This window comes from Zootoca vivipara, chromosome 6 (assembly GCF_963506605.1).
Source record: "Zootoca vivipara chromosome 6, rZooViv1.1, whole genome shotgun sequence".
NCBI lineage: Eukaryota > Metazoa > Chordata > Lepidosauria > Squamata > Lacertidae > Zootoca > Zootoca vivipara.
The window spans coordinates 11,991,640-12,018,805 of NC_083281.1; the positions used below are offsets into that span (position 1 = coordinate 11,991,640).

The following is a 27,166-nucleotide window of genomic DNA, read 5'->3' on the forward strand; positions in this document are numbered from 1 at the left end:
ATATCTGGTTACACAATGTGAGAAACATGAGGCTGGACTAGGCAGATCTTTCCTACGAATTATTTAGGAAATAGAGACCCTCTCAGGACATCTTTGCATGCTCTTGTTATAAGAAAAAAGCTGCGCCTTTTCCCTTATGGGGTATCCAAGAGCCCATATACGGTAGAGTCCTTAAGTGGGTTCCCTATCAGTAGGAGAAAATAACAGAGGCCAACCAGAGAATATTGAGAAGCAAAGCAGCTAGCAAGCCTGATCTTTATTAAACTGTTGCAACAGGGTCCTCACCACCTACAGGAGGCAGGAGGAACCCAGAACAATGGTGTGCAAGCCCTTATATAGACTTTTGAAATTGCCCACCCTGTAGCTCAAGACCCCCCCCCAAAAAAAAACATCCCTCCATCACAGAAGAAGGTGGTCTCCAGCTGACATACATCACAGGAGGCGGTCTATAGCAGAAATCCTGTCTGTCAGGATACCTGTTAATGGTCACTGATTGCATTGCCTGGGCAGCCTGGCCATACTTTTGTAATGGTAAATACCGCTACAGTACTTTAGTTCCTGAATCCAGGTCACAGGCTCACCCTATTCATGCACAAATATGCCCTTAAGACAGGATTTGTGAGCAAAAAGACAATGGGGAGGCTTTCCCAATTCCTTCCTCACTGCAGAGGAATATTTGAGGTCACTGAGAGAGTCAAAATGGTTTCAGGATTCCTCTCCTCTACTATTTCAGACACGTGGTTTATATACTTATGTTTGTGTTTGCCTTGTACATTTATGAACAGGTATTTTATATTTGAGACCTTAGAATTCTTATAACACTGTTCTTCAAACTTCTTCATGCTGTTATTTTTGTTTTGAATTTGTCCCCCAGCTGCAGGAAAAGGAAGAAGAAGAGGGGTCTTTACAGGAGCAGCCTGGAATCACCCCAGAAAACAACAGCAGCCAAGGGCCGCCCTGCATAAATTCACCTACGGATGCTGTGGAGGGGCTGTGGCCCCCGTCTGGCGACAACAAAGAACAACAACTGGAGCCAAGAGTGAATGAGGTCAGAAACACGTAGTAATTGAGTCCTAGGAACTGCCTGCCACCAGAGCTGGTGAGATGGCAGGACTGGGTGGCCCTAAAAGGGACACTTAAGTTGGTGTGGGTGGCCCTTTAACACAACTCCAAAGAAAAGAGTGCGCAAATTTCTATGGAACTGGACTGGGCTTGCGTCTAAGCCAGGCATGGGGAAGATGTGACCCTCCAGATGTTGCTGAACTGAACTGCAACTCCCGTAGTCACTGCATGCTCGCTGGGAGTTGTAGTTTTGCAACATCTGGATGGCCAAAGGGATAGATTTAGGAATAAGGGCTGGAATTTAAATCCGTAGAAACACAACCCATCACTCCACAGTAGAGGGCGCTGAGAACTAGGATAGTACAGGGTTATTACTTCTAAGGTCAAACAATGGAGCATTAGTATTTCACTTCTTGCTTGGCAATGATGGTTTCTACCCATCCACACTTTAATGCAGAGAAAAGGGTGTGCATGCCCCTATCTCCAGGGGTTCCAGGCAGGGATGGTCAAGATATGCTTTTCAACATCAGGATATATCACCAGCTAAACAATGCGATGTCTGAAATAAAGTGTAGGGCCCTTGGCCGGTTTTGCATAGCACACGAACACACACCTCATGATTTGCAATATATTGCCAGGTCAAAAACCATGAAACCTCAGGAAAAGCGGGGTATTCCGTTCTGAGAACAAATCGGGAACAGGGACGGCTTATCGAAATCCGGGACTGTCCTGGGAAAATAGGGACACTTGGAGGGTCTCAATTCACCCAAACCAACCCTGCAATCCTACAGATCTAACACTCCAGTGCGATTCCGTTTCATTTCATTAGATTGCAGTCTTGTTTTCTTTCTTCTTTGAAAAATTAAAGGTCCTCCCTTCTGACCCGACTAAGCCAGACCGACCGGAAAGTGCTGTAGTGGATCACGAGGCTTACTACCTGGCCGATGACGAGGAGACACTCCTGAGCGACTCGTGCGCCTCCACGGGCTACTTCCCCTGCTACCGGACCTACGAGGAGTTCCCCCGCTACCAGCCCCCCGGGCGCCCCGAGGACAGAGAGAGTGGCGCCCCCCGACCAGCCAGGAAGAAGATCCCACACACAAAGGGACCCCACCACAGCCCTCCATCGCCTCTGCCAGCGGCCAGTGTGAGCAGGAAGTGCCCCCAAAAGAGAAAGAACCGAGGGGGCCCAGAGAAGGAGCAGGCCACAGAAGGGGGGCTGAAGCCACGCCTGCAAGACCAGCGCTCTCTGCCCCCCAACCCAGAAGAGGAGGGGAAGCAGGTAGGGTGCGATGTGAGTTCAAATTCTGGGAGGTGCCCAGCAAGCATACCCTCCAACTTTTATCCAATGAAAATAGGGATGTATTATTCAATAATATTATTAATAATTTTATTATTTATACCCTGTACATCTAACTGGGTTGCCCCAGCCACTCTAGACACCTTCCAGCATATATAAAGAGCATTGAAAAACTTCCCTGTACAGGGCTGCCTTCAGATGTCCTCAAAAGGTTGTAAAGTTACTTATCTCCTTTGCTTGGGGCTCATATAAGCTCCATGCCCTACAGAATTTCCTCAATGAAAACAGGACGTCCTAAGGAAAAGCGGGACATTCTGGGATCAAATAGAAAACCGGGGCAGCTTCTGTATATCTGGGTCTGTCCCTGGGAAAAAGGGACACTAGGAGAGTCTGCAGCAGGGCTTGTGGCACAGCGGTCGAGTGCCGTGGCTTTGCAGGGTATGAGGTCCCAAGTTCGACCCCCAGGTGTGCAGGTGCCTTGTGGGAGCAGCTGTTAGTTCGCCATACCTAAGCTGTGTGGATCCTCAGAGATCTCCTGCTCCCTGCAGAGCAGCTCCTTCCAGAGTCCCTAGTGTCAGACGCAGGCGAGCAAGGCTCTGTTGTCCGTGAAGTTGACTTCATTCAGGGAAATGAACAGACAACTTGGCCTAGTGGTCTTAGCAAGCCTTAACAGCAGGTCTTGCCCCTATGGAGCCTTTGCCAGGACTGAAGGTCCCTGCCTTCCAAGGCTTCCCCTCCACCAGATGTTTCCCAAGCAATTTCCAACTATGTCTGCGCACAATCTCTTTCAATTTCTCTGTGCACCCTTGGAGAATGAGGGGAGGGGAGATTGTGGCTGCCAGAAAGGGAGACTCTTCTGAATTGCTCCCTGTCGCAGGCTCTCCCTGCTCACTAAACCCTGCTGCCCCTTTGGCATCCGGCACCACCTCTCATTCCTCTGACCTCTCCTCGGTGTCCCACCACCAGACCCCTGGCTCTGGGCCTTCCTCCTCGGGGAGGGGCTCCCCAGCTGGTTCCTCCCACCAGCCCTCTTGGCTCTCTCAAAATCGGAAGTGTGCCCACTGCTCTGTACTGGTTGGCGAGGTCGCAGCTGGCACAGGGAGTGGGAAGCCCCTGCCACCTTCCACAATAAAGAGGCCTCGGCAGTTCTTCAGTATGCAACCCTGCCTGTGCGCAGCCCAGCCATAGGCCCTCCTGACCTCAATCGAGGAATAGTAATAATTTATTATGTAGAGGCCGCCCATCTGAGTGGCTCCCAACCCATATGAAAACATTACAAAACGTCAAACCTTAAACACTTCCCTCTACACGGACTGCCTTCAGATGTCTTCTGAAAGTCAGATAGATGTTTATTTCCTTGACATCTGACGGGCTGGGTGCCACTACCGAGAAGGCTCTGTGCCTGGTTCCCTGTAACCTCACTTCTCGCAGTGAGGGAACCAGCAGAAGACCCTCAGAGCTGGACCTCAGTGGCTGGGCTGAACGATGGGGAGGTGCTGCTTCGGGTATACTGGGCTGTTTAGGGCTTTAAAGGTCAGCACCAGGCCTTTGAATTGTGCTTGGAAACGTACTGGGAGCCAATGTAGGTCTTTCAGGACCAGTGTTATGTGGTCTCAGTCACTAGTGTAGTTGCCGCATTCAAGGTTAGTTGTTTCCAAGTCACCTCCTAAAGTAGCCCCACGGAGAGCGCATGGCAGTAGTCCAAGTGGGAAATAACCAGGGCATGGACCACTCTGGCAAGACAGGGATCAGGCAGGGAGGGTCTCAGTTGGAGCTGGCAGACAGCTGCCCTGGACACAGAACTGACCTGCGCCTCCATGGGCAGCGGAGAGTCCAAAATGACCCCCCAGGCTGTGCACCTGCTCCTTTAGGGGAACAGTTATCCCATTTGGGACCATCTGAATAGTAACCAGAGTTTCCCAGAATCCCTTGGGCTGGAGGTAATTTGTTTGCTTTTCTCGCAGGTCAGGCTAGAGACTGAAAGAGGGAAAAGGAGTCCCCAGGAGGAGCCTTCTGCTAGGAGTTGCACCCCAGCCAAGGAGACTCACAACACCCCGTCAGAGCCCCACACGACTCCCTCACGCCTCAGCCTCCGGTCCCTCATATCCTGGGTCCGGAAGGTCTTCAGGAAAGCGCCACAGCCTCCACCACAACCCAGCACCAGTAGTGGGGCGCAAGTGGGGAGACCGCTGGCTGGGCGGCTGGGGCGGTGGATTGCCCAGTACCGTGGTCGCATCCACCCCCAGTCGATGTGACTCTGGCGCACCCTGCTTTGGAGAGGATTCAGACCTTGGGGGCCCGGTTGGGGTGTGCTGCAGGGTATTTTGCAGAAACCAATCATTTCTATTAAAATTCCCACTTTCTTCTTGGCTCACAACACAGAACTAAAACCTGAGAGTCATTTCACATCGCCACATGGGCACCACTGGGGGTTGGAGCATTGGCTGGGATGACCCTGCGATTGCAACCCTTTTTATACTACGCCTCTTCCAGTGTACACACTTGGCCTCCGCCCCTTTGGGGAGGTGCTATGGGGAACGATTTAGGATTTTCACGGCATTGAAGGAGGGGGGTGTGCTCAAGGAGCCAGCCAGCAATAAACCACGCGGAGTAAGTGAACTGTTTATTAGAAGAAACAGGGCTTCCTCAAGGGTGCCAGGCCCATTGAGCACAGCAATTCTTCTCGGCCGATCTTACCCCAAGGAGGCAGTTGTGGAGACTAAAGGTGGCCACTTCCCACAGCTGCCTGTCTCCTTCTCCCATGGGGCTTTCCCAAGCAACCGGAGACTTTGCCAGTGCGCCTGCCTCTGCCTCTTCATACGTCTTCTGTGAGACCAGGGGAGAGGGGAGACATCCTGGCTCCTTCACCAGCCTGACTCATCTCTGCCTCTTGGCACCTCTCCTTTCAAGGCTGAAACGCACCCATGCTCACTGTTGGAGGCAGCAAGCTCCTAAATACCATATGCTGGGATCGCAGGTGGAGAGCCTTGCCGATTTCTAAGACTTCCCACTGCGAGGCCAGGATGCTGGGCCAATGATTCCTTGTCCTGATCCATCAGGGATCTACTTAGGCCTCTGCGTACATAGTCCTACTATTGAGTGAACAACCCTTTCGGAGGGAGTGTCACCTCGCAGCCAGTTGGGATGAACCTGGAAGCATTCTGGGAAGCAGCTTTTGGATCTCCTTAAGCGAGACCTAGCTCAATAGTGGAACATTTGCCATGTGCGCAGAAGGCCACAGGCTCAGGCTCCAGGGGAGATGGAGGAGAGCCATAGGCAAAACCCAAGGCAGCTTTTGACAGCAAGTACCGCGGCTCCCTTGGCCAGTAAAGCGAGATGAGCGCTGCAACCCCTGAGTCGTCCGCGACTGGACCTAATGGTCAGGGCTCCCTTTACCTTTACTGAGCTAGACAAAACAAGGATCTTAGTTTTTGTGTGTGTGTGTGTGCACGTTCACACGACAGGTTTACATAGCCCAATGGGTGGGGTGGCTGCAACCCTTCAGATAATGATGGGGTGGCAGGGGAGGGGTGGTACCTCTGTGGGGTGTGTGTCATGTAGTGCTCTTTCTGGGGTAGTCTGTACACCTTCGGTCCCCACCTGGACCCAACTCTCACCTGTCGCTCCCAGACACTGTCAGCAGGCGACAACGGCCACAATCCTGGGAGCAGCTTTGATTGGCTGGCTAAATCAGGTGAGGGGAGCCGATGGGTCTCAAACCCTCAGTGAGTCAGGGGCTTCCCCTTGCATGTGAAGCCAGGCTCCGACGGAGGGAGTGGACAAGACCAAAAGGGAGTCCAATGGTCAAGAAGGCGGTTTCTGCATGTGCTATAGAAGAAAGTGAGGGGCAGGCGGGGCTCGTCCACCTGGAAGGGAGCCTGTCTAGAAGAAAACTCTGATCCTAAACCTCCACTGCCTTGTGGGACATCTTTGAGAGAGAAAAGGCTCAGGAGTAAACCCAAGACAAATCCAGAGTGGAGACCCTAAGGTGGTTGGAGGGTGCCTTGTCTACCTCCTTCTGGCAACTCCTGCAGTCAAGCTGGTGCCAAACGTCTTGCTCTGCTTTCCTTTGGACCCCCTCAGTGAGACCGAGAGGGGGGGTCTTGTCACCTGGGCAGCCCAGGACCTCCAGACACGCTGCCCAGGTATGTGCCCTGGGGAGGTCACTTCCGCACTGCCAACACAGCAATCTGACTTCACCCCTGGAGGCGCACTCCATTGTCTCTTGAGACAGACAGATCACACACACACACACACACACACACACACACACACACACACACCCCGCCATCATCTCAGACCACTGGCTGGGGCAGATGCGAGCTGGAGGAACTTTCAATGGGGCTCCGGAGGTTCCCCATCCCAGCTCTAAGAGACATTCCCTGCTCTTGGAAGGGCATGCCTCTTCCGATTAGAGGCATTTTCCTTCCTTCCTGCAGCCAGTAGGGAATGTCTCCTCTTAGGACCAGGGAGGGGAAACCTGCGGAGTCTGGGTGTTGCTGGATTCCGTCTCCCACCACTCCCGACTGTCTGCAATGCTGGCTGGGGCTGAGGGATGCTGGAGTCCAATGACATCTAGAGAGCTCCTCCCTGTCTCAGCCAAGCAAGCTTCTTCAGAAAGAAAGACTGAATGCCTTCAACTTGCATCTTTTATGTTCATTCGTTCACGCTGCTCCCTGCTTGCATCATACCCTCCAACATTTCTCTCATGAAAATAGGGACCTCCTAAGGAAAAGCAGGAAAACTTGACTTTTAAAAAAAGAAAGAAAACAGAGGATGTGAGAGAGCCAACTTTTATCCAATTGGAATGAGAATTGTTGAGTTGGAAGAGATTCCCAGGGTCCTCTAGTCCAACCTTCTGCAATGCAGGAATCTCAGCTGATGGCCATCCAAGCTCTGCTTCAAAACCTCCAAGGAAGGAGTGTCTGCAACCTCCCGAGGGAGACCATTCCGCTATTCCACTGTTGAAAGGCTCTTGCCAACAGAAGGTTATTCCTAATGTTCAGTTGGAATCTCCTTTCTTGTAACTATTATGAGACCAAAGAGGAAAACCTTTGAGAACAATAATGAGACAGGCACATGATTGTTTTAAACCGGCAGCATGATGACACAAGAGGAAAAAGAACGGCCAAGGGCAAGAGGATGGCACATTTGGAAGAACAATGGAGGGTAGCAGGGAGCAGTGGTTGCCACAGTAACAGATGCCTAATTGAAGCTGGAGAAGCCTGCCAGGCCCGAGCCCTGCCCTGGCGATATGGAGAGCCAGGGTAGGGCCAAAATATATCTGTAAATGGAACAAGCGGCCTGCCAGCCTTCTCCCCTACCCACCATTGTTGCTGATTTTTGCTCTTGGCCACTTTAATATAAAGGGAAGCTTTCTCTGCAGGTGCCCCAAAGTGTCGCAGAGGTGCCACCCCATTTTCTAGAGTTGGGCCAGTCAAGTTCTCAAAACGGTATATATTTAAAATAACAACAAAAACCGCGCAGAAGACAGCGCAGAAAAGTAAATGGCAGCGCACCGGTGAATTTCCGGGGCCTGTGCAGCTAATGGCACCCATGGCCAACAGCCTCCTTCTCCCCTGGCTTCCAACCCATAGGGCTGCGTTTATTCCTGTCTGCAAGTCCGTCTTTTTGTCCACTCATCCCCACCGCTTCCAACCCCGTTTCTCGACGTCTGCGGGTGTCAACGCGCCAGGCTGCCCTTCTGGCCTGTCCAGAGCTCCCTCAGCTCCACCTGGCAGCCCAGGTCCCTCAAGGCGGCCTTGGCCACGTCCTCGCACGTCTGGTGGGCGGCCCGGGCCTCGGTGATCAAGTCCTCTGCACCCATTTCCAGAATGAGCTGGGAGAAATCCTGAGTGTGGGAGACGAGGTTGCGGATCAGCATGCAGGCTTGTTTCTGGACGGAGAAAGAGAAAAATGGCAAACTACTTACTTCATTAGCAGAAGAAAGTGCCCAGCGTCACTTGGGAACTCTGAGAAGCAACAAAAAAAAAAACCCAGTGCCGTTTCGATTCAAAATGATTCAAAATGTCGTATCCAAATATAGGCCGAAACCTGCGCCTTGATCTCAAGGACCACTACGCAATTTTTGAATAAAATCAGCACCATTTTGAAAGGTTCTGCTCGCCATCTTGAGCATAGCTGCCAAGTTATCCCTTTTTTAAAGGGATTTTCCCTTATGCTGAATAGGCTTCCTCGCGAGAAAAGGGAAAACTTGGCAGCTATGCTTGAGTCAAAACTGTACCCCTACGCAGGCAAAAAACTGATCTCAGAAACCATCATGCAAAAATTGCCTTGAGAGGTATCATAATGTAATGTAAAGGGCGAGGAGAGAAACAGGACCAGGGAGTCCCCCACACCTGCCTGCCCCCTGTCCCCCAGAAGCAGTAGTTTCAACGCCAGATGCAGCCCATTTTATACCCTTGTGGGAAAGCAGGCTTGATACCTTCAGAGGTGATTGTGATTATGCCAGGGCAGAGGGTGGGTGAAAGAGCGACTCCTGTTTCTTACACCTCAAAATTGTTACCTGCACGCCAGCTTCCTTGGGGTGCATCTTCATGGCCTGCAGCGCTGCCAAGGCCCCACCCCCTTCCATGATGACCCGGCAGTTCTCGGGCTTCCGCAGCGCCAGCATGCACAAGGCCGCGCAACTCTGCTCACACACCTGAGGGCGGAAACGCAGGCAGCCATGTTCAACCTTCTGACAACACACTTGCATTTTTATTATATAGCAAGCTTGACGCCACTATTGTATTGTATTGTACAGTAATATTATTTCTGCAACTTTAAGTTCTTTTCAACTGCTTTTAATATAAAGGGTAAGGTAAAGGGACCTTGACCATTAGGTCCAGTCGTGACCGACTCTGGGGTTGCGCGCTCATCTCGCATTATTGGCCGAGGGAGCCGGCGTACAGCTTCCAGGTCATGTGGCCAGCATGACAAAGCCGCTTCTGGCAAACCAGAGCAGCACATGGAAACGCCATTTACCTTCCCGCTGTAGTGGTTCCTATTTATCTACTTGCATTTTGACGTGCTTTCGAACTGCTAGGTTGGCAGGAGCTGGGACCGAGCAACGGGAGCTCACCCCGTCACAGGGATTCGAACCGCCGACCTTCTGATCAGCAAGCCCCTAGGCTCAGTGGTTTAACCACAGCGCCACCTGGGTCCCCTGCTTTTTAATATAGTGTAACATTTATTTCTTTATTAAATTTGCATGCCGCCCCTTTCAACTCTACAATTCTATGATCCCTTGGAACAGGGAAGAAGAGCGTGCATGCACCCTCTTTTTTCTGGAGGGGGCTCATCCAGGGGAGGGGGGGCAAAAGATGAGGGAGGGGGTTCAAGAACAGCAAAGGAACTGGGAGCAACCAAGGAGAGCCAATGTGCTGTAGTGGTTAAAGCAGTGGCACCCTGGGGTATCTTGAATGATGATCAGGGATACAGTGGGAACACTGGCCTCTGTCCCTCCCTCCCTCCCTCTGGTGCCCACTTGCACCTCTGCCTCCCAAAGGCTTGCCCAGCTGTTTGTTGCAGCAGCCCGGCTATAAGCTTCCCAGGCAAAAGGTGCCTCTGGGAGGCATCTCTTTGGGGCAGGGGGGGGTGCAGCTCAGAGACCAGGGGTGTCAGTAGTAGCTGCCTAGAGGACTGCCAAGAAGAGGGGAGAGGAGAGGAGGCTGAGGGAACAAAGTGTAGGATCATGGCAATGAAAATAATGAATAGATAACACAACCCTATTTAACACTTGATCCCACTGTGAATGGTTCACTTTGAGCGCCATTGTTATCTGCAATTGCTGCTGTCATATTATCATGGAGGAGCCAAATGATGTTCACAAATTCATCTGGGCAGCCAGTTGTCAGAAGGACAGTCTACAGAGCATTACGATTTACAGTGTCAAAGGCCAGGTCAGTAAACGCCATATACAGGGGTTGGTTTTGCTCTCTGCATTTTTATTGAAGCTGTTGAGCGGTGAAAATCATGTCCACTGTCCCCCTAGAACAGGCATCCCCAAACTCGGCCCTCCAGTTTTTTGGGGGGACTACAATTCCCATCATCCCGGACCACTGGTCCTATCAGCTAGGGATGATGGGAGTTGTAGTCCAACAACAGCTGGAGGGCCGAGTTTGGGGATGCCTACCCTAGAGGGTCTAAAACCATTTTGGGATTCAGGAAGGGTCGCCTTGGATATTGTTAAGAGACCGTTTGCTAAGATCCTTACAAGAATTTTGCCGGCTGCAGGTAATAGAGAGATGCCTTGATAGTTTTCGCAATCAGTTCTGTCACCTTGTTTAAAGAGATTGATAATTTAGGCATACCTAAAGTCTGCTGCAATCTCTTCTCTCTGCCATATTTTTTCGATGAGTTTGTGAAGTTGTTGTGCAAGTCCAATTCCGCAACTGTGAAGACTTTGGCAGGTATTCTGTCAGATCCACTGGCTTCGTTGTTTTTCGTTTGGTTAATAGCTGTACACAACTCTCCCAGATATGGAGATACTGCAAGCTCATCTCTAACGGGGATATTGCGGTTAAGGAGATGCTCATAATGTTCCTTCCAGTGCAATGCAATAGCTTCTTTATCTTTTAGAAGTCTGTTGAGCGTAGGGGTATATGCCATGATTTATTGGCCCATAGATGGTCTTTGTGGCTTTAAAGAAACTCTGTGCATCATGAGTGTCGGCTAAGTGCTGGATCTCTTGAGCTTTTTTACCCACCAGGTGTTTTTTAGTTCTCTGGTTCTTCTTTGAACCTCAGTCTTAGTATTGGCATAAGTTTTTTATTCTTAGTGGCGCAGTTTCTATTTCTTTGCCAGATCTGAAAGGCCTTCCTTTTCTTGTCAATCATGCGTTCAATCTCACTGTCAAACCAGTCCTGGTGTTTCTTGGTTTGGTATCCAATAGTTTGTTCACAGGCTGCAGTAATAGATGTTTTTAGCTTGGTCTGGTATTCCTCAATATTATCAGGGAATTCTGAAATCAGATGGTCCCTAAGTGTCATTTGGAAGTAATCCTGCTTAATGGGATCTTGAAGGGCTTGAGTATTCATTTTGCTCCTTGGTTTCCTTCCTTGAAGCCTGCGTTGAGGTATAATCTTGATAGCCACCGTGGAGCATATTAATCGGTGATTTTTCCAGCAGTCGTCAGCACTCGCCATAGCTCTAGTAAGGTGCACATCATGGCGATCTTCAGCTTGGACAATTACATAGTTTAAGCGGTGTCAGTGGTTTGACTGAGGGTACCTCCAAGGTTTTTTTTAGGTTTTTTTTTGTCAAGAGTGTGTTGGTAATAACAAGGTTGTGCACTGCACATATCGTCAAAGGAATATTCTGATCTGGTTGCTGTTGCCAATTCCTTCTTTCCCAATAGTCCCAGGCCACAGATCAAAATCTTGCCCAACTCTTGCATTAAAAGTACCCAGGAGGATATACAGCTGAGAGTAAAAAAATTATTTAATGTCTTCATCGGCATCCAGTGTTGGTGCATAAGCACTTAGAATAGTAGCCTGTTGGTTTGGGGTGAGATTTAGTTGAAAGTCGCTCATTAATGCCATTAGGGACTTCTGACAAGAGCTTCACAAGATCCTTTATGATAGCAAAGCCTACTCCGTGTATTCAACGTTCTTGTTCAGAAGAAAGTGTAGCCTCCCTTTTCTTCCTACAGTTGTCCCTCACCTGCTCTTCGAGTTTCTTGAAGTGCTGCAATATCGATGTTAAAACACGACAGCTCTCTTGCAATGATGGCAGTTCTGTGTTTGGGACACTGATTGTCTGGGCTATCCAACAAAGTCCGCATAGTCCATGTTCCAAAGTTCAACTGTCTCTTACGACCGCTGGGTGGTGACCTCAAAGGCCGCGGTAATCCAGTCAGGGAAAAAGGGAGTTCAGACTATATTTAAGGCACCTTTTCTGGCCCCTCCCCCTTCTCGGGGTGAGCAGAGTGGTACCTAAATAGGGCTGCTCAGTCATGGATACAGCTGCGGAGCTGCCCAACTGCCTCATTCCTTGAGTCAGAGGGACTGATTCTGTATCCACAGCCCATGTGCCGGTTCATGGCTAGGGGCTTCCAGATTTCAAGGTCCTGCCAGTCCTGGGTTTTTGGAAGATGCCTGTGTGTGAATTTGTTTGGTGTGTAGAACAGGGCACCCTGACCAACGCAGTCTTCGCAGTAAGGCTGTACAGTGGTACCCTGCAAGACGAACGCCCCTCGCAATGAAAAAATCGCAAAACGAAGCCGTCTATGGCCGTGCTCCTTGCGAGGAGAAGGGAAGCCACCGCTGCTGCTTACCTTTAAGACTCTGCCAGTGATGTCCATAGCCGCCACTTCTGCCTCCTGCGACAGCGTGGCGCTCATGCCGGCCTCTGTGGCTCCGGCCTTGCCTCCTCCGCGGCTCCAGCCTTGCCCTCCATGGTGGGCTTCGCAGCTCCGGCATGAGCAGCAGCGGGGCTCGCAAGGCGGCCCTTGGCGGGAACAGTGGCAGCGCCTGAAGGAACGGAGGCTGCGGCGGGAGGAGACCCCACAGCTCCGGCTTTGCTTTCCCCCATCTCTGTAAATGGCTTCCGGACTCCTTCCAGACCCCTGGCCCTCCTCCTGCTTCCCCCTATGCATTCCTATGGGAAACCGCGCTTCGCAAGACGAAATTATCGCAACACGAAACGACTCGTGGAGCAAATTAATTTCGTCTTGTGAGGTACCACTGTATTCCAATGGCATGAGGATCACGACGACCGGTAGATTCTTCATCCGCCTTCACAGCTGTTGTAACACACTGCTTGTTGTCTTCCGCCTGTTCTGCCGTTGAGGACTTCTTGAATCATTCTTTGTCTACCTCCTCCCCTTTGACCTTACCCCTTTGAGTGACCCTGCTGGGAGTACGAGACTCCCGATGGCCACACTCAAGGGTCAACCCTGGATGACAAGGTGATGGGCTGGTTGGGGACTCTCAGTCTAGCCCCCCTCACATCGATGCTTTGAGGGTTACACGTGTAGAGGTGAACGACCTAACGCCGCTTTAAGCTGCTTGGAGGAAGAGGCGGGATAAATGCCGCAAAGCAACCAATAAATGGAAGCTTCCTCTACCGACACCCACTCACCAAAGGGCTGCCGAGGTGCTGAGTCATGGCCAGCACGATGAGGTCTGTCCCTCCGGCATTGACGATGGCGTCCTTCACGTCGTCGTTGCCCGCGATCGCCTGGATGGCGCTCATCACCTGCTTCACCAGGTCCTACAATCCGCAACAGAAGGGCAAAGACCCAAGGCGTGAGAACAGGCTGCCCGCTTGGAAAAGAAAGCCACACAGTCGTAGAGTTGGAAGAGACCCTGGGGGTCCTCTAGTCCCACCCGTTGCAATGCAGGAATCTCAGCTCAGGCATCCATGACACACGGCCACCCAACCAAATCAGCTAAAGTTTAGATCTGGGGTGGAGAAACAAACACTAAAATACTGGAAAAACAAATATCTTACTATTCTTTTTTTTAGGGGAACGGCTGTAGCTCCAAGGCAGACCATCTGCTTTCCAAGATTCTAGATTCAGATAGGTGGTCTGATGCAGTTGAAATTAAAAATAAAAAAATTGTCCAGTAGTACCTGAGAAACCAACTCAGGTGTATCTGAAGAAGTGTGCATGCACACAAAAGCTTATATCCAGAACAAACTTACTTGATCTCTAAGGTGCTACTGGACATTTTTTAAATTTTTAATTTTGACTCCTTTCCAAGATGATGATGAAGATTTCTATACTGCCCTCCATCTGATGATCACAGGGCAGTTTGCAATATAAGAACTCAAGAAATACTATAATAACAAACAAAAACTCCCCCATGCAAAGTTTAAAAGGCCATAGATTGTTCTTTTCATTATTAATATTACCCAGCGCAAGCCCACTGAAATGAAAATGGTCAAGTCTGTGCTGCAGTTAGGACAGCCTCCCCTTTGATTTTAGCTGTTTTTACCCAAAAGGGAGGGGGGAGTTTTGGGGCATTGGTGAGAAAACTCTCAAAAGTCCCTGATCCTGTTGGATTCATTATTCTGAAACCAACTTTTCCAGGAGGAGTTTGGTCTCAGACTTCCTTTCAAACAAAACACACATCAACAAAAACTACAAAAAAATGAGTGAATATGAGTTTAATCCCTGGCATGTCTGGAATGTCCCCTGGAACTCCTAGAACCCTGGATAACGGCTGTCAGCCAGTGTCGGTAATACTGAGGTAGATGGATTACTGGGGCAGTACAATATGAAGATGCTGCCTAGATTTCTAGTCCATCAGTCCATCCTTCAGAATAATGAGGAGCGAAATTTTGATTTATTTTGATGCACGGCGTATCCACGGATCAGGCCAGCCCTGCCTGGAGTGCTGCTGCCAGGCAGAGTAGGTACTACTGGGTTGGACAGAATACTGGGTTGGATCTGACATGGCAGCTACCTACATCTGTAGTACCTGGTGGTCAATGCAGTCGGCCAGCAGCGCCACCATGAAGTTTAAACCGCCCAGGTCCACAATCTCCTGGCAGAACTCGTTCCGGACAGAGAGGCGCCCCAGAGTCGCACAGATCTCCCTCAGGACGCTGCAGTCGTCGGGGAAGGCTGAGCAGAGAGGAGGAGGAAGAGAAAGCGGGATAGTTTGTGAAAAGTAAAAGTGAGCTTTTGGGCTTCATGCATGCAGAAAGAAAGAAAAGGAATTTGAGAAAAGACAATTAATGATTCATTGTGGATTTGATAATTTCTGGAGTAACCTCACTTGTAGGTAATAATAATAATAATAATAATAATAATAATAATAATAATAATAATTTATTATTTATACCCCGCCACTCTGGGCAGCTTCCAACAAAGATTAAAAATACAATAAACACCAGTCATTAAAAACTTCCCTAAACAGGGCTGCCTTCAGATGTCATCTAAAAGTCTGATAGTTGCTTATCTCTTCGCCATCTGATGGGAGGGTGTTCCACAGGGTGGGCGGCACTACCGAAAAGGCCCTCTGCCTGGTTCCCTGTAACCTCACTTCTCACAGTAAGGGAACTGCCAGAAGGCCCTCAGCTTCTCACAGTGAGGGAACTGCCAGAAGGCCCTCAGCGCTAGATCTGAGTGTCTGGGCAGAGCGACGGGGGTGGAGATGCTCCGTCCGGTATAATGGGCTGAGGCCGTTTAGGGCTTTAAAGGTCAGCACCAAAACTTTGAATTGTGCTCAGAAACATACTGAGAGCCAATGTAGGTCTTTCAAGACTGGTGTTCTGTGGTCTCGGCGGCTGCTGTCAGTCACCACTCTGGCTGCCGCATTCTGGATTAATTGCAGTTTCCAGGTCACCTTGAAAGGTAGCTCCACATAGAGCGCGTTGCAGTAGTCCAAGTGGGTGATAACTAGAGTATGCACCACTCTGGCGAAACTCAGCCTGCGTACCAGATGGAGCTGGTAGACAGCTGCCCTGGACACAGAATTGACCTGCACCTCCATGGACAGCTGTGAGTCCAAAATGACTCACAAGCTGCGCACCTGGCCCTTTAGGGGCACAGTTGCCCCATTCAGGACTAGGGAGTTCCCCATACCCGCCCGCCCCCTGTCTCCCAAGAACAGTACTTCAACCACAATCCTCAATACTGCAAATGTTAAAATATCGTATGTGCAGGAATTGGCAAGCGGAGAGCTGATGGTTCAGAATAAGTATGTTTAATGGAATAAGCATTTGAAACAACCCGGGGGGGGGGGGGAAGCAACAAGAGGAAACCTTGAGCGGAGTGTGGGAAGCCAATTTTGGGGGAAAATTGTGTTGAATTTGGAAAAAACAATAAAAACAATTTGGCAAAAAACCCAACAACACTCAAAACCATTTCTTGGTTGTCTTTGACTGGCGTTGGAAAGACAGAGAGGGAGGTCTTGCCTCCGGGAACACTAGAATCGAATTCCCACACTCCCTTTGGCCTGATCCAGAAGGGCTCTCCTTGCATTCCCAGGGGTAGGTAGGAAGGGGGAATGCTTCTACCTTTGGCAGCTTCGATGAGGACCCTCAGTCCGCCGTGCTCCGTCACGATCATCTTGGCGTGCTCGTGGGCATTGCCAAAGGGCACCCGGATATCGTCGTCGAAGGTCATGAACCGCAGCCCCGCGCAGGCCTCCCGAACCACATCGGCCCGGTCCCCATGGTGGACTATGGCCCCGACCAGCAGGGAGAGGACGCCGCCTTTCACCAGGTCCTGCCGGTTCCGCTCGTGCTTGAGGGACGCTTGCCGGACGCAGCGGATCGTGGCCAGGGTCAGGTCGCCATCATCCTGCCGCTCCCGCAAGACGCGCAGAAGCAGCTCCTGCCCGGGGGCATCGAGGAAGTCGGGCTGGCCCTCCAGGAGGGCGGAGAGGGCGCGGAGGGCTTTGAGGAGGGAGCAGCCGTCCTCAGAAGCCAGGCGGCAGGCGGCCAGCACGGCAGGATAAGCGCCCTTCTGCCCCGCCAAGTAGCGGACAGCCATCTCCTGCCTGCACTGCTCCGCAAAGCTCACCAGCAGCTCGTCCACCGCGCCTGAGTCGGCATCAGCAACTGCCTTCTGCAAGGAGTCCAGCGTCTGCGGAAGGAAAGGAGTGAGTAGGGCGGGGCGATATCTGGTTTTCAACATTGCGGGAAATCGCCAGCTACACATTGCGACACACCAGTAGATCACAATGGCTGATATAAGGACGGGGCTGGATTTAACATCGCGATACCATTTTGCACCTGGCTGGTGAAGATGCCTGGGTGCCAGGAAGGCGCCTGACGTTACCACCACCTGGAGGTGCCTGCCTGGGGGTCCTTGGGAACCAAGATTCTAGTGCTCGTGGTTTTGATTAAACCCTGGTTTAAATAGGAATAGAGGGAACATTCCTAGCCCAACTTCAGGGAGCCTGGGATTCAGCCTGAGATCCCTGTAGTGCAAAGCACAATGTTCTGCCACTGGGCCATGGCCCCTTCCCAAAACAACCCCTGGGGCTTTCATACTTCCTTGGGTGGCCCCAAGCACCCTTCTCACCTGCAAAACAGCATGTTGTGGCTCTTGCCCATCCTCAGAGGTGGAATTGGGGGCTGTCTTCACAATGTTGCTTAAGTCAACACCTGGAGAAGGGACATGGGGCGGAGGGGGCAATGAGTTGGGGTCCTTAGTAGGGATTCTTAGAACAGCAGAGAAGGCTGTGCCATCTCAGGTCTACCCAGCAAGTTAAGAACATCTCTTCCACAAAAACCACACCTTGAGACTCAAACTGCTGGACGGCTTCGATCACGGCCTCTTCCGGATCCATGCCGAGGTCGCTGATGTTCTCCTGCACAATATCGTCAAACGTCTCCTGGGTGATCCGCTTGGCCGCCATTTCGACCTGCACCTGTCTTCTCGGTCTGCGGGACAAGAATTCTACAGTTGGAAGGTGCCCCAAGGGACATCTAGTCCAACCCCCTGCAAGGCAGGAATCTCACCTAAAGCATCCATGACAGACGGCCACCCAAACTCTGCTTCAAAACCTCCAAGGAAGGAGAGTCCACAAAAGAAAGGTTTACATATGGTGGTGTGTGTTCTTTTAAAAAAAGAAAGATATAGGATCCCCAAAGAAAGGGAAGGAGCATAGCTGAGGCCTTAAAGGTAAAGGGACCCCTGACCATTAGGTCTAGTCGTGACCGACTCTGGGGTTGGGCACTCATCTCGCATTATTGGCCGAGGGAGCCAGCGTACAGCTTCCAGGTCATGTGGCCAGCATGACAAAGCCGCTTCTGGCAAACCAGAGCAGCACATAGAAACGCCGTTTGCCTTCCTGCTGTAGCGGTTCCTATTTATCTACTTGCATTTTGACGTGCTTTCGAATTGCTAGGTTGGCAGGAGCTGGGACCAAGCAACGGGAGCTCACCCCGTCACAGGGATTCGAACCGCCGACCTTCTGATCAGCAAGCCCTAGGCTCAGTGGTTTAACCACAGGCCACCTGGGTCCCTTAGCTGAGGCCTTAGAGCACCCAATTTGCCTGCAGACAAGCTCAGGTTCAATCCCCAATGACCACTCCGGCTAGGGCCATGAGAGATATTGGCTGGAAACTCTGGAGAGCCACCGCTGGTCGGAATATACAATACTGAGCTAGACTGACCAATGGTCTGCTGCAGAACAAGATGGTCCCTTATGCTAGAAACTCAGATATATAAGCTAGGTGCCAAATGGGTCCTTAAACCAAGGCTACAGTCGCTAAAGAGTCTACAGAGGTCGGAATAGGCCAATATATTCAGTATGTGGACTGTCCCTGGATCAAGGGGCTTTTCTTCTTTAAGTTCTCCAAGCTCTTAACCAAGCTCAAGGTTGTCCTCTGAACTAGCCAGATGTTTAACTGAGAATCACGGTCAATGCATAAAGTAAGACTTTAGAGCTGTGTTGCCCCAAAATGGCAACTAGACATTCTGTTTATTTTTAAAATAGATTTATATCCCAATTTTTAACCCAAAGAGCTCACTGTGGCATACAAACATCTCCCGCCCCTTCCATTTTTATCATCACAACTACCCTACCGGATAGGTTAGGCTGAGAGAATGACTGGCCCAAGGTAATTCCGTGAGCTTGATGGCCAAGTGGAGATTTCAAACCTGGTCTTTCTGGTTCTGGTTCTGGTGCCTGTAACCTTGGTTTAAGGTCCCATTTGGTGGTTAGCTTATATATCTGAATTTCTAACACTGCCTGGAAGACGCAGGGTGGTCTTTTCTGCTGAGTAATCAGTTTCAGATTGTGCATGAACAAGAAGACATTCTTTCATGCAGAAGACAGGAAGGATAATCAGCACCACAGATTTGAAAAATAAAATGCTCCCTTTCCAAATGCTGCATCCTGCCTGAATATTCCCTTTTCAGAAGATCTGCAGCCTGAGGTTTTTCAGACATTTTGAAAAGCTGATCTGTTTTCCCCTTGCTCTTAATTGAAGGTTTGATTGTATGTGCTCCCATAGCTTTTGAATGACATTTTAAAACTTTGGCCACCTCATGAGAAGAGAAGACTCCCTGGAAAAGACCCTGATGCTGGGAAAGATGGAGGGCACAAGGAGAAGGGGACGACAGAGGACGAGATGGCTGGACAGTGTTCTCGAAGCTACGAACATGAGTTTGACCAAACTGCGGGAGGCAGTGGAAGACAGGAGTGCCTGGCGTGCTATGGTCCATGGGGTCACGAAGAGTCGGACACAACTAAACGACTAAACAACAACAAAAGGTCATGTTGACTTTTGTTCATTGTTTGATATTTGGATTATTTTGCATTAATTTTATATTTAAACATCTGTCATGCTCTGGAAGATTTGCAATGAACAGCAGTATAAAAAATATGAAAACGATTAAATAAATGATTTTTAAAAAGTCAAGGTCAGGGCTTAACACTGGTGCAGGAGAGGAGAGGGGGGATAATATACAGAAGGATTGATCAGAATGCCTCTTTTTAGTTTATTATTATTTTTAGTTTATTATAAACTTCAGTCTACAGTGATTGGCAGCAGGCACCCAGTCTTAGAAACTGGGCTGAAAGCTGGGCTAAAATGTGGTGAGATAACCAGCTGCTTCCCAAAACCCCTGGAGCTGAGCTGCCTCCAAGGACTCAAATATTATTATTGTTGTTGTCGTCGTTGTTATCATTATTATCGTTATTTGGTTACAACCCCCAAAACACAACATTAATATCAAAACACAGTATTAAAAGCAGTTTAAAACAGCTCAAAGTTTCCAAACTGAGGCGGGTCTCAAGTCATAACGACCTCCTCCTCCTCCAACTGGAACGGTCTGAAAGCCCCTAAGACGCAGCCTGAGAGGAAGCTGTGCCTCTGAGCATACACAGAGGGCAGGCGAGCACATCCTACCTCCTTACAACCACCATCAACGGTTTCCGCCCCTGACTGGGGTGGGGGACACCGGGGCTCTGAGCATGTGCAGAGCGCAACCTCCCCACCCCCAACCGCCGCAAGATTCTATTATTGCATCACTTCACCTGGTATGTCCCTCGGCGCTCGCCGTCTCGTCAAAGAATCCGCATGACAGCGAGGGTCGTTACCGCGACGACTGCCGGGTAATTTTGTCTCCACGCGGCTGCCGTACGCGAAAGGGCGAATCCACCCACCGCAGCGCAGCCCGAGACAGACAAAGCGCGTGCGCAGAGCGCAACAGGCCCAAACCCTCCCCTTTGTCGAGCGCGCCGCTTGGTAAACGGCGCTGCGCGTGCGCGACCTCCGGTCTCTGAAGGAGGACGCATTAGTGTACTGCGCATGCCCAAGACCCCACCCGCTTGCCGTGAGGAAACCCGAACAACGGATGGCGTCGAATTCGCTAAACCTTCCGTCAAGAATGGACTCATTAGCCTCTAATCCCCCGCAAAGGCTTTACTACGCACGTAACTGCGCGTGTTCGGAAAGGGCCCCCCGGCCTTCGCGGCACCTTTTGCCGTGAAGAAAGGGCAGGGAAGTTCGGCGCGTGCGCCTTTTGCGCAGGCGCCAAGTGGAGAGCGCCCCGATTGAATGCTTCCAAAAGTGCAAGGAGGACGCCGTAAAAGGGTTCACTTAGACTTGCATGGTGGGATTTATTGCCAGCTCGCTTCTGACAGGTATGGGGGAGAATACTCTGCAGGCTTAATGACTTGGACCAATAATTCCAATAAAAAACAAATTCCTGGGATCCCAAGGTATCAGCAAAGAGAGATTATCTGTTGCCTCCCTGCACGACTCTGCTCTGGCCTCTGCATGAAAAGCCAACAACACTTGCTGAATTCTTCTAGTGCAGGGATGTGGACCATCTGTACCCCTCCAGATGTTCTTGGGCTCTAGCTCCCACCAGCTCTCGACAACATATACCAGTTTCCCAGACTTGGGTCTCCAGCTGTTGTTGGACTACAACTCCCATAATCCCTAGCTACCAGGACCAGTGGTCAGGGATGATGAGAATTGTAGTCCCAAAACTGCTGGAGACCCAAGTCTGGGAGACCCTGGCATATACAATGCTCAAAGGTGATGGGAGTCAGAGTTTGTCAATTCATGGAGACACACAGATTGCCAACAGGTTTCGTTCAGTGAGCAATAACTGCTATTCTTTAAGAACCTAGGAAAAGAAAAGAGGTTTAAGGACTGCACAGGGTAAAATATGTGGGATGTAATCCTTGTAGCAGTCAAGTACAACATTCCTTGTTTGCCTAGGGTTTGCCTAGGAAGTTCCCTTCTTACTTGCCAGGGACAGGACTTTCAACTCTTAAATACCTTATTTCAACAGGGATACCTTTAAAATTCTCATAGAAGCTAATAGAGAGGGAGGCGGATGCACCTCACGAGTGAGGGCATCTCACAAATGGGAAGCCACTGCCATGTCTTGGGTCACCACCAACCGGGCACCCTGGCAGCCTTGTGCTAACCTTGTAGATGCAGGGTGGCGTGAGTGGAGGACTTCTGCCTGCAAATGGGGCATCTTTTACCTGGCCAGGCTAAACATGTCCACTCCCTTCCAACCTTTCCTCATCGGACTGTTTCCCACCCATTCCAGTTTGTCCCTATCCTCCTTTAAAGTGTGGGACCCTCAACTGGGCATATTCCCACTGATGTTCAAGGAAATCACAACTGGCCTAACAGGCCTCTCCTTCCAGGCACCGTCTTCGAAGGAAGCAGCACTTTCTGTGTTTTTTAAAAGGTGGTTGTTACAATATAGTAATTTCTATATTAAATTATGAAAATTTAATATATGTGTGACCGATCGTGCATCATTAATGAAATATATTAATGAAAATTGCATATATTAATGAAAATTTAATATATGTGTGACTGATTGTGCATCACATCCACTTTCTGGAAATTCCTGGGTGGTGTTGATGCTGCTGCTTATATCTTCTTTTTTGATATAAAGAGGAAAGGGGAGGTTGGAACGTAAACCATCTGGTTCTGAAACAGGCCTCCCAGCTCCTCCTGGAAGTCATATTGGCTGTGTGTGGACGCAACTGCCCCAGCTGGATTACGCCGGTGGCACTGGCGGCAGCACTTTCCTAAAGACCTCCCGGACTCAGGAGACGAAGGAACGGAGGCCGAGGCGGTCATGTGGGGCTCTGATGGGGTGCCGTGATTGAGGTGTGGCCCCATCAAATTCATACTCTACAAGTGTCATATTAATCCCACTAACGTCTTCAGAGAGACAGATGGCTGCATGACTGGACCTTTGGTTAAGTCTGTTAGGGTCACGCCTGTCTACCTGATCACATGCAGGCGGAGGATGCTCCAGACAGGTGTAACAGGAAGGTCAACTGGCTGGATCAACATCCTCCTGTCTGAGTCCACCCTAGGCAAAGTCTCCGGTTGCTTGGGAAAGCCCCATGGGAGAAGGAGACAGGCAGATGTGGGAAGTGGCCACCTTTAGTCTCCACAACTGCCTCCTTGGGGTAAGATCAGCAGAGAAGAATTGCTGTGCTCAATGGGCCTGGCAGCCTTGAGGAAGCCCTGTTTCTTCTAATAAACAGTTCACTTACTCCGTGTGGTTTATTGCTGGCTGGCTCCTTGAGCGCACCCCCCTCCTTCCATGCCGTGAAAATCCTAAATCGTTCCCCATAGCACCTCCCCAAAGGGGCGGAGGCCAAGTGTGTACACTGGAAGAGGCGTAGTATAAAAAGGGTTGCAATCGCAGGGTCATCCCAGCCAATGCTCCAACCCCCAGTGGTGCCCATGTGGCGATGTGAAATGACTCTCAGGTTTTAGTTCTGTGTTGTGAGCCAAGAAGAAAGTGGGAATTTTAATAGAAATGATTGGTTTCTGCAAAATACCCTGCAGCACACCCCAACCGGGCCCCCAAGGTCTGAATCCTCTCCAAAGCAGGGTGCGCCAGAGTCACATCGACTGGGGGTGGATGCGACCGCGGTACTGGGCAATCCACCGCCCCAGCCGCCCGGCCAGCGGTCTCCCCACTTGCGCCCCACTACTGGTGCTGGGTTGTGGTGGAGGCTGCGGCGCTTTCCTGAAGACCTTCCGGACCCAGGATATGAGGGACCGGAGGCTGAGGCGTGAGGGGGTCGTGCGGGGCTCTGACGGGGTGTTGTGAGTCTCCTTGGCTGAGGTGCAACGCCTAACAGAAGGCTCCTCCTGGGGACTCCTTTTCCCTCTTTCTGTCTCTAGCCTGACCTGCGATAAAAGCAAACAAGTTACCTCCAGCCCAAGGGATTCTGGGAAACTCTGGTTACTATTCAGATGGTCCCAAATGGGATAACTGTTCCCCTAAAGGAGCAGGTGCGCAGCCTGGGGGTCATTTTGGACTCTCCGCTGCCCATGGAGGCGCAGGTCAGTTCTGTGTCCAGGGCAGCTGTCTGCCAGCTCCATCTGAGACCCTCCCTGCCTGATCCCTGTCCTGCCAGAGTGGTCCATGCCCTGGTTATTTCCCACTTGGACTACTGCCATGCGCTCTCCGTGGGGCTACTTTAGGAGGTGACTTGGAAACAACTAACCTTGAATGCAGCAACTACACTAGTGACTGAGACCACATAACACTGGTCCTGAAAGACCTACATTGGCTCCCAGTACGTTTCCAAGCACAATTCAAAGGCCTGGTGCTGACCTTGAAAGCCCTAAACAGCCCAGTATACCCGAAGCAGCACCTCCCCATCGTCCAGCCCAGCCACTGAGGTCCAGCTCTGAGGGTCTTCTGCTGGTTCCCTCACTGCGAGAAGTGAGGTTACAGGGAACCAGGCACAGAGCCTTCTCGGTAGTGGCACCCAGCCCGTCAGATGTCAAGGAAATAAACATCTATCTGACTTTCAGAAGACATCTGAAGGCAGTCCGTGTAGAGGGAAGTGTTTAAGGTTTGACGTTTTGTAATGTTTTCATATGGGTTGGGAGCCACTCAGATGGGCGGCCTCTACATAATAAATTATTACTATTCCTGGGTTGAGGTCAGGAGGGCCTATGGCTGGGCTGCGCACAGGCGGGGTTGGATACTGAAGAACTGCCGAGGCCTCTTTATTGTGGAAGGTGGCAGGGGCTTCCCACTCCCTGTGCCAGCTGCGACCTCGCCAACCAGTACAGAGCAGTGGGCACACTTCCGATTTTGAGAGAGCCAAGAGGGCTGGTGGGAGGAACCAGCTGGGGAGCCCCTCCCCAAGGAGGAAGGCCCAGAGCCAGGGGTCTGGTGGTGGGACAGCGAGGAGAGGTCAGAGGAATGAGAGGAGGTGCCGGATGCCGAAGGGGCAGCAGGGTTTAGTGAGCAGGGAGAGCCTGCGACAGGGAGCAATTCAGAAGAGTCTCCCTTTCCGGCAGCCATAAGCTCCCCTCCCCTCATTCTCCGAGGGTGCACAGAGAAATGGAAAGAGATTTATTGTGTGCAGACATAGTTGGAGATTGCTTGGGAAACATCTGGGAGAGGAGAAGCCTTGGAAGGCAGGGACCTTCAGTCCTGGCAAAGGCTCCATAGGGGCAAGACCTGCTGTTAAGGCTTGCTAAGACCACTAGGCCAAGTTGTCTGTTCATTTCCCTGAATGAAGTCAACTTCACGGACAACAGAGCCTTGCTCGCCTGCGTCTGACACTTGGGACTCTGGAAGGAGCTGCTCTGCAGGGAGCAGGAGATCTGTGAGGATCCACACAGCTTAGGTATGGCGAACTAACAGCTGCTCCCACAAGGCACCTGCACACCTGGGGGTCGAACTTGGGACCTCATACCCTGCAAAGCCACGGCACTCGACCGCTGCGCCACAAGCCCTGCTGCAGACTCTCCTGGTGTCCCTTTTTCCCAGGGACAGACCCAGATTTACAGAAGCTGCCCCGGTTTTCTATTTGATCCCAGAATGTCCCGCTTTTCCTTAGGATGTCCTGTTTTCATTGGGGAAATGCTGTAGGGTAGGGGTCAGCAAACCTTTTCAGCAGGGGGCCAGTCCACCGGCCCTCAGACCTTGTGGGGGGCCAGACTATATTTTGAAAAAAATAATAATGAATTCCTATGCCCCACAAATAACCCAGAGATGCATTTTAAATAAAAGAACACATTCTACTCATGTAAAAACACCAGGCAGGCCGCCCCACAAATAACCCAGAGATGCATTTTAAATAAAAGAACACATTCTACTCATGTAAAAACATGCTGATTCCTAGACCATCCGCGGGCCGGATTTAGAAGGCGATTGGGCCGCATCCGGCCCCTGGGCCTTAGTTTGGAAACCCCTGCTATAGGGCATGGAGTTATATGAGCCCCAAGCAAAGGAGATAAGTAACTTTACAACCTTTTGAGGACATCTGAAGGCAGCCCTGTACAGGGAAGATTTTCAGTGCTCTTTATATATGCTGGAAGGTGTCTAGAGTGGCTGGGGCAACCCAGTTAGATGTACAGAGTATAAATAATAAAATTATTAATAATATTATTGAATAATACATCCCTATTTTCATTGGATAAAAGTTGGAGGGTATGCTTGCTGGGCAACTCCCAGAATTTGAACTCACATCGCACCCTACCTGCTTCCCCTCCTCCTCTGGGTTGGGGGGCAGAGAGCGCTGGTCTTGCAGGCGTGGCTTCAGCCCCCCTTCTGTGGCCTGCTCCTTCTCTGGGCCCCCTCGGTTCTTCCTCTTTTGGGGGCACTTCCTGCTCACACTGGCCGCTGGCAGAGGCGATGGAGGGCTGTGGTGGGGTCCCTTTGTGTGTGGGATCTTCTTCCTGGCTGGTCGGGGGGCGCCACTCTCTCTGTCCTCAGGGCACCCGGGGGGCTGGTAGCGGGGGAACTCCTCATAGGTCCGGTAGCAGGGGAAGTAGCCCGTGGAGGCGCACGAGTCGCTCAGGAGCGTCTCCTCGTCATCGGCCAGGTAGTAAGCCTCGTGATCCACTACAGCACTTTCCGGTCGGTCTGGCTTAGTCGGGTCAGAAGGGAGGACCTTTAATTTTTCAAAGAAGAAAGAAAACAAGGCTGCAATCTAATGAAATGAAACTGAATCACACTGGAGTGTTAGATCTGTAGGATTGCAGGGTTGGTTTGGGTGAATTGAGACCCTCCAAGTGTCCCTATTTTCCCAGGACAGTCCCGGATTTCCAGAAGCCGTCCCTGTTCCTGATTTGTTCTCAGAATGGAATGCCCCGCTTTTCCTGAGGTTTCATGATTTTTTACCTGGCAATATATTGCAAATCATGAGGTGCGTGTTTGTGTGCTATGCAAAACCGGCCAAGGGCCCTACACTTTATTTCAGACATCGAGATATATTGCTATATCGCATTTTCTAGCTGGTGATATATCCTGATGTTGAAAAGCATATGTTTCCCATCCCTGCCTGGAACCCCTGGAGATTGGGACATGCACACCCGTGTCTCTGCATTAATGTGTGGATGGATAGAAACCATCATTGCCAAGCAAGAAGTGAAATAATGCTTGTTTGACCTTAGAAGTAATACAGTAACTCTGTACTGTCCTAGTTCTCAGCGCCCTCTACTGTGGAGTGATGGGTTGTGTTTCTACGTATTTAAATTCCAGCCCTTATTCCTAAATCTATCCCTTTGGCCATCCAGATGTTGCAAAACTACAACTCCCAGCGAGCATGCAGTGACTACGGGAGTTGCAGTTCAGTTCAGCAACATCTGGAGGGTCACATCTTCCCCATGCCTGGCTTAGACGCAAGCCCAGTCCAGTTCCATAGAAATTTGCACACTCTTTTCTTTGGAGTTGTGTTAAAGGGCCACCCACTCCAACTTAAGTGTCCCTTTTAGGGCCACCCAGTCCTGCCATCTCACCAGCTCTGGTGGCAGGCAGTTCCTAGGACTCAGTTACTACGTGTTTCTGACCTCATTCACTCTTGGCTCCAGTTGTTGTTCTTTGTTGTCGCCAGACGGGGGCCACAGCCCCTCCACAGCATCCGT

General features: G+C 50.7%; 1 protein-coding gene across 2 annotated transcripts; it reads right to left on the reverse strand.

Annotated features, from left to right (window-relative positions):
* Nucleotides 1–6,210: 6,210 nt before the first annotated feature.
* On the reverse strand, nt 6,211–20,460 carry ARMC6 (armadillo repeat containing 6). 2 transcript variants are annotated; one of them, XM_035120408.2, is made up of 8 exons: nt 20,186–20,306; nt 17,565–17,710; nt 17,349–17,431; nt 16,337–16,907; nt 14,794–14,939; nt 13,448–13,579; nt 8,889–9,026; nt 6,211–8,258 (listed from the first exon to the last, which is right to left on the reverse strand). In XM_035120408.2, the coding sequence occupies exons 1-8, from the start codon at nt 20,200–20,202 to the stop codon at nt 8,046–8,048; spliced, it is 1,446 nt and encodes a 481-aa protein (XP_034976299.2). In that variant the 5' UTR covers nt 20,203–20,306; the 3' UTR covers nt 6,211–8,045. The 2 variants fall into 2 exon arrangements, with proteins under 2 accessions (XP_034976299.2, XP_034976300.2); XM_035120409.2 differs by lacking the exon at nt 20,186–20,306 and adding an exon at nt 20,314–20,460 and having other exon boundaries at nt 6,212–8,258.
* Between the last annotated feature and the right edge of the window lie 6,706 nt (nt 20,461–27,166).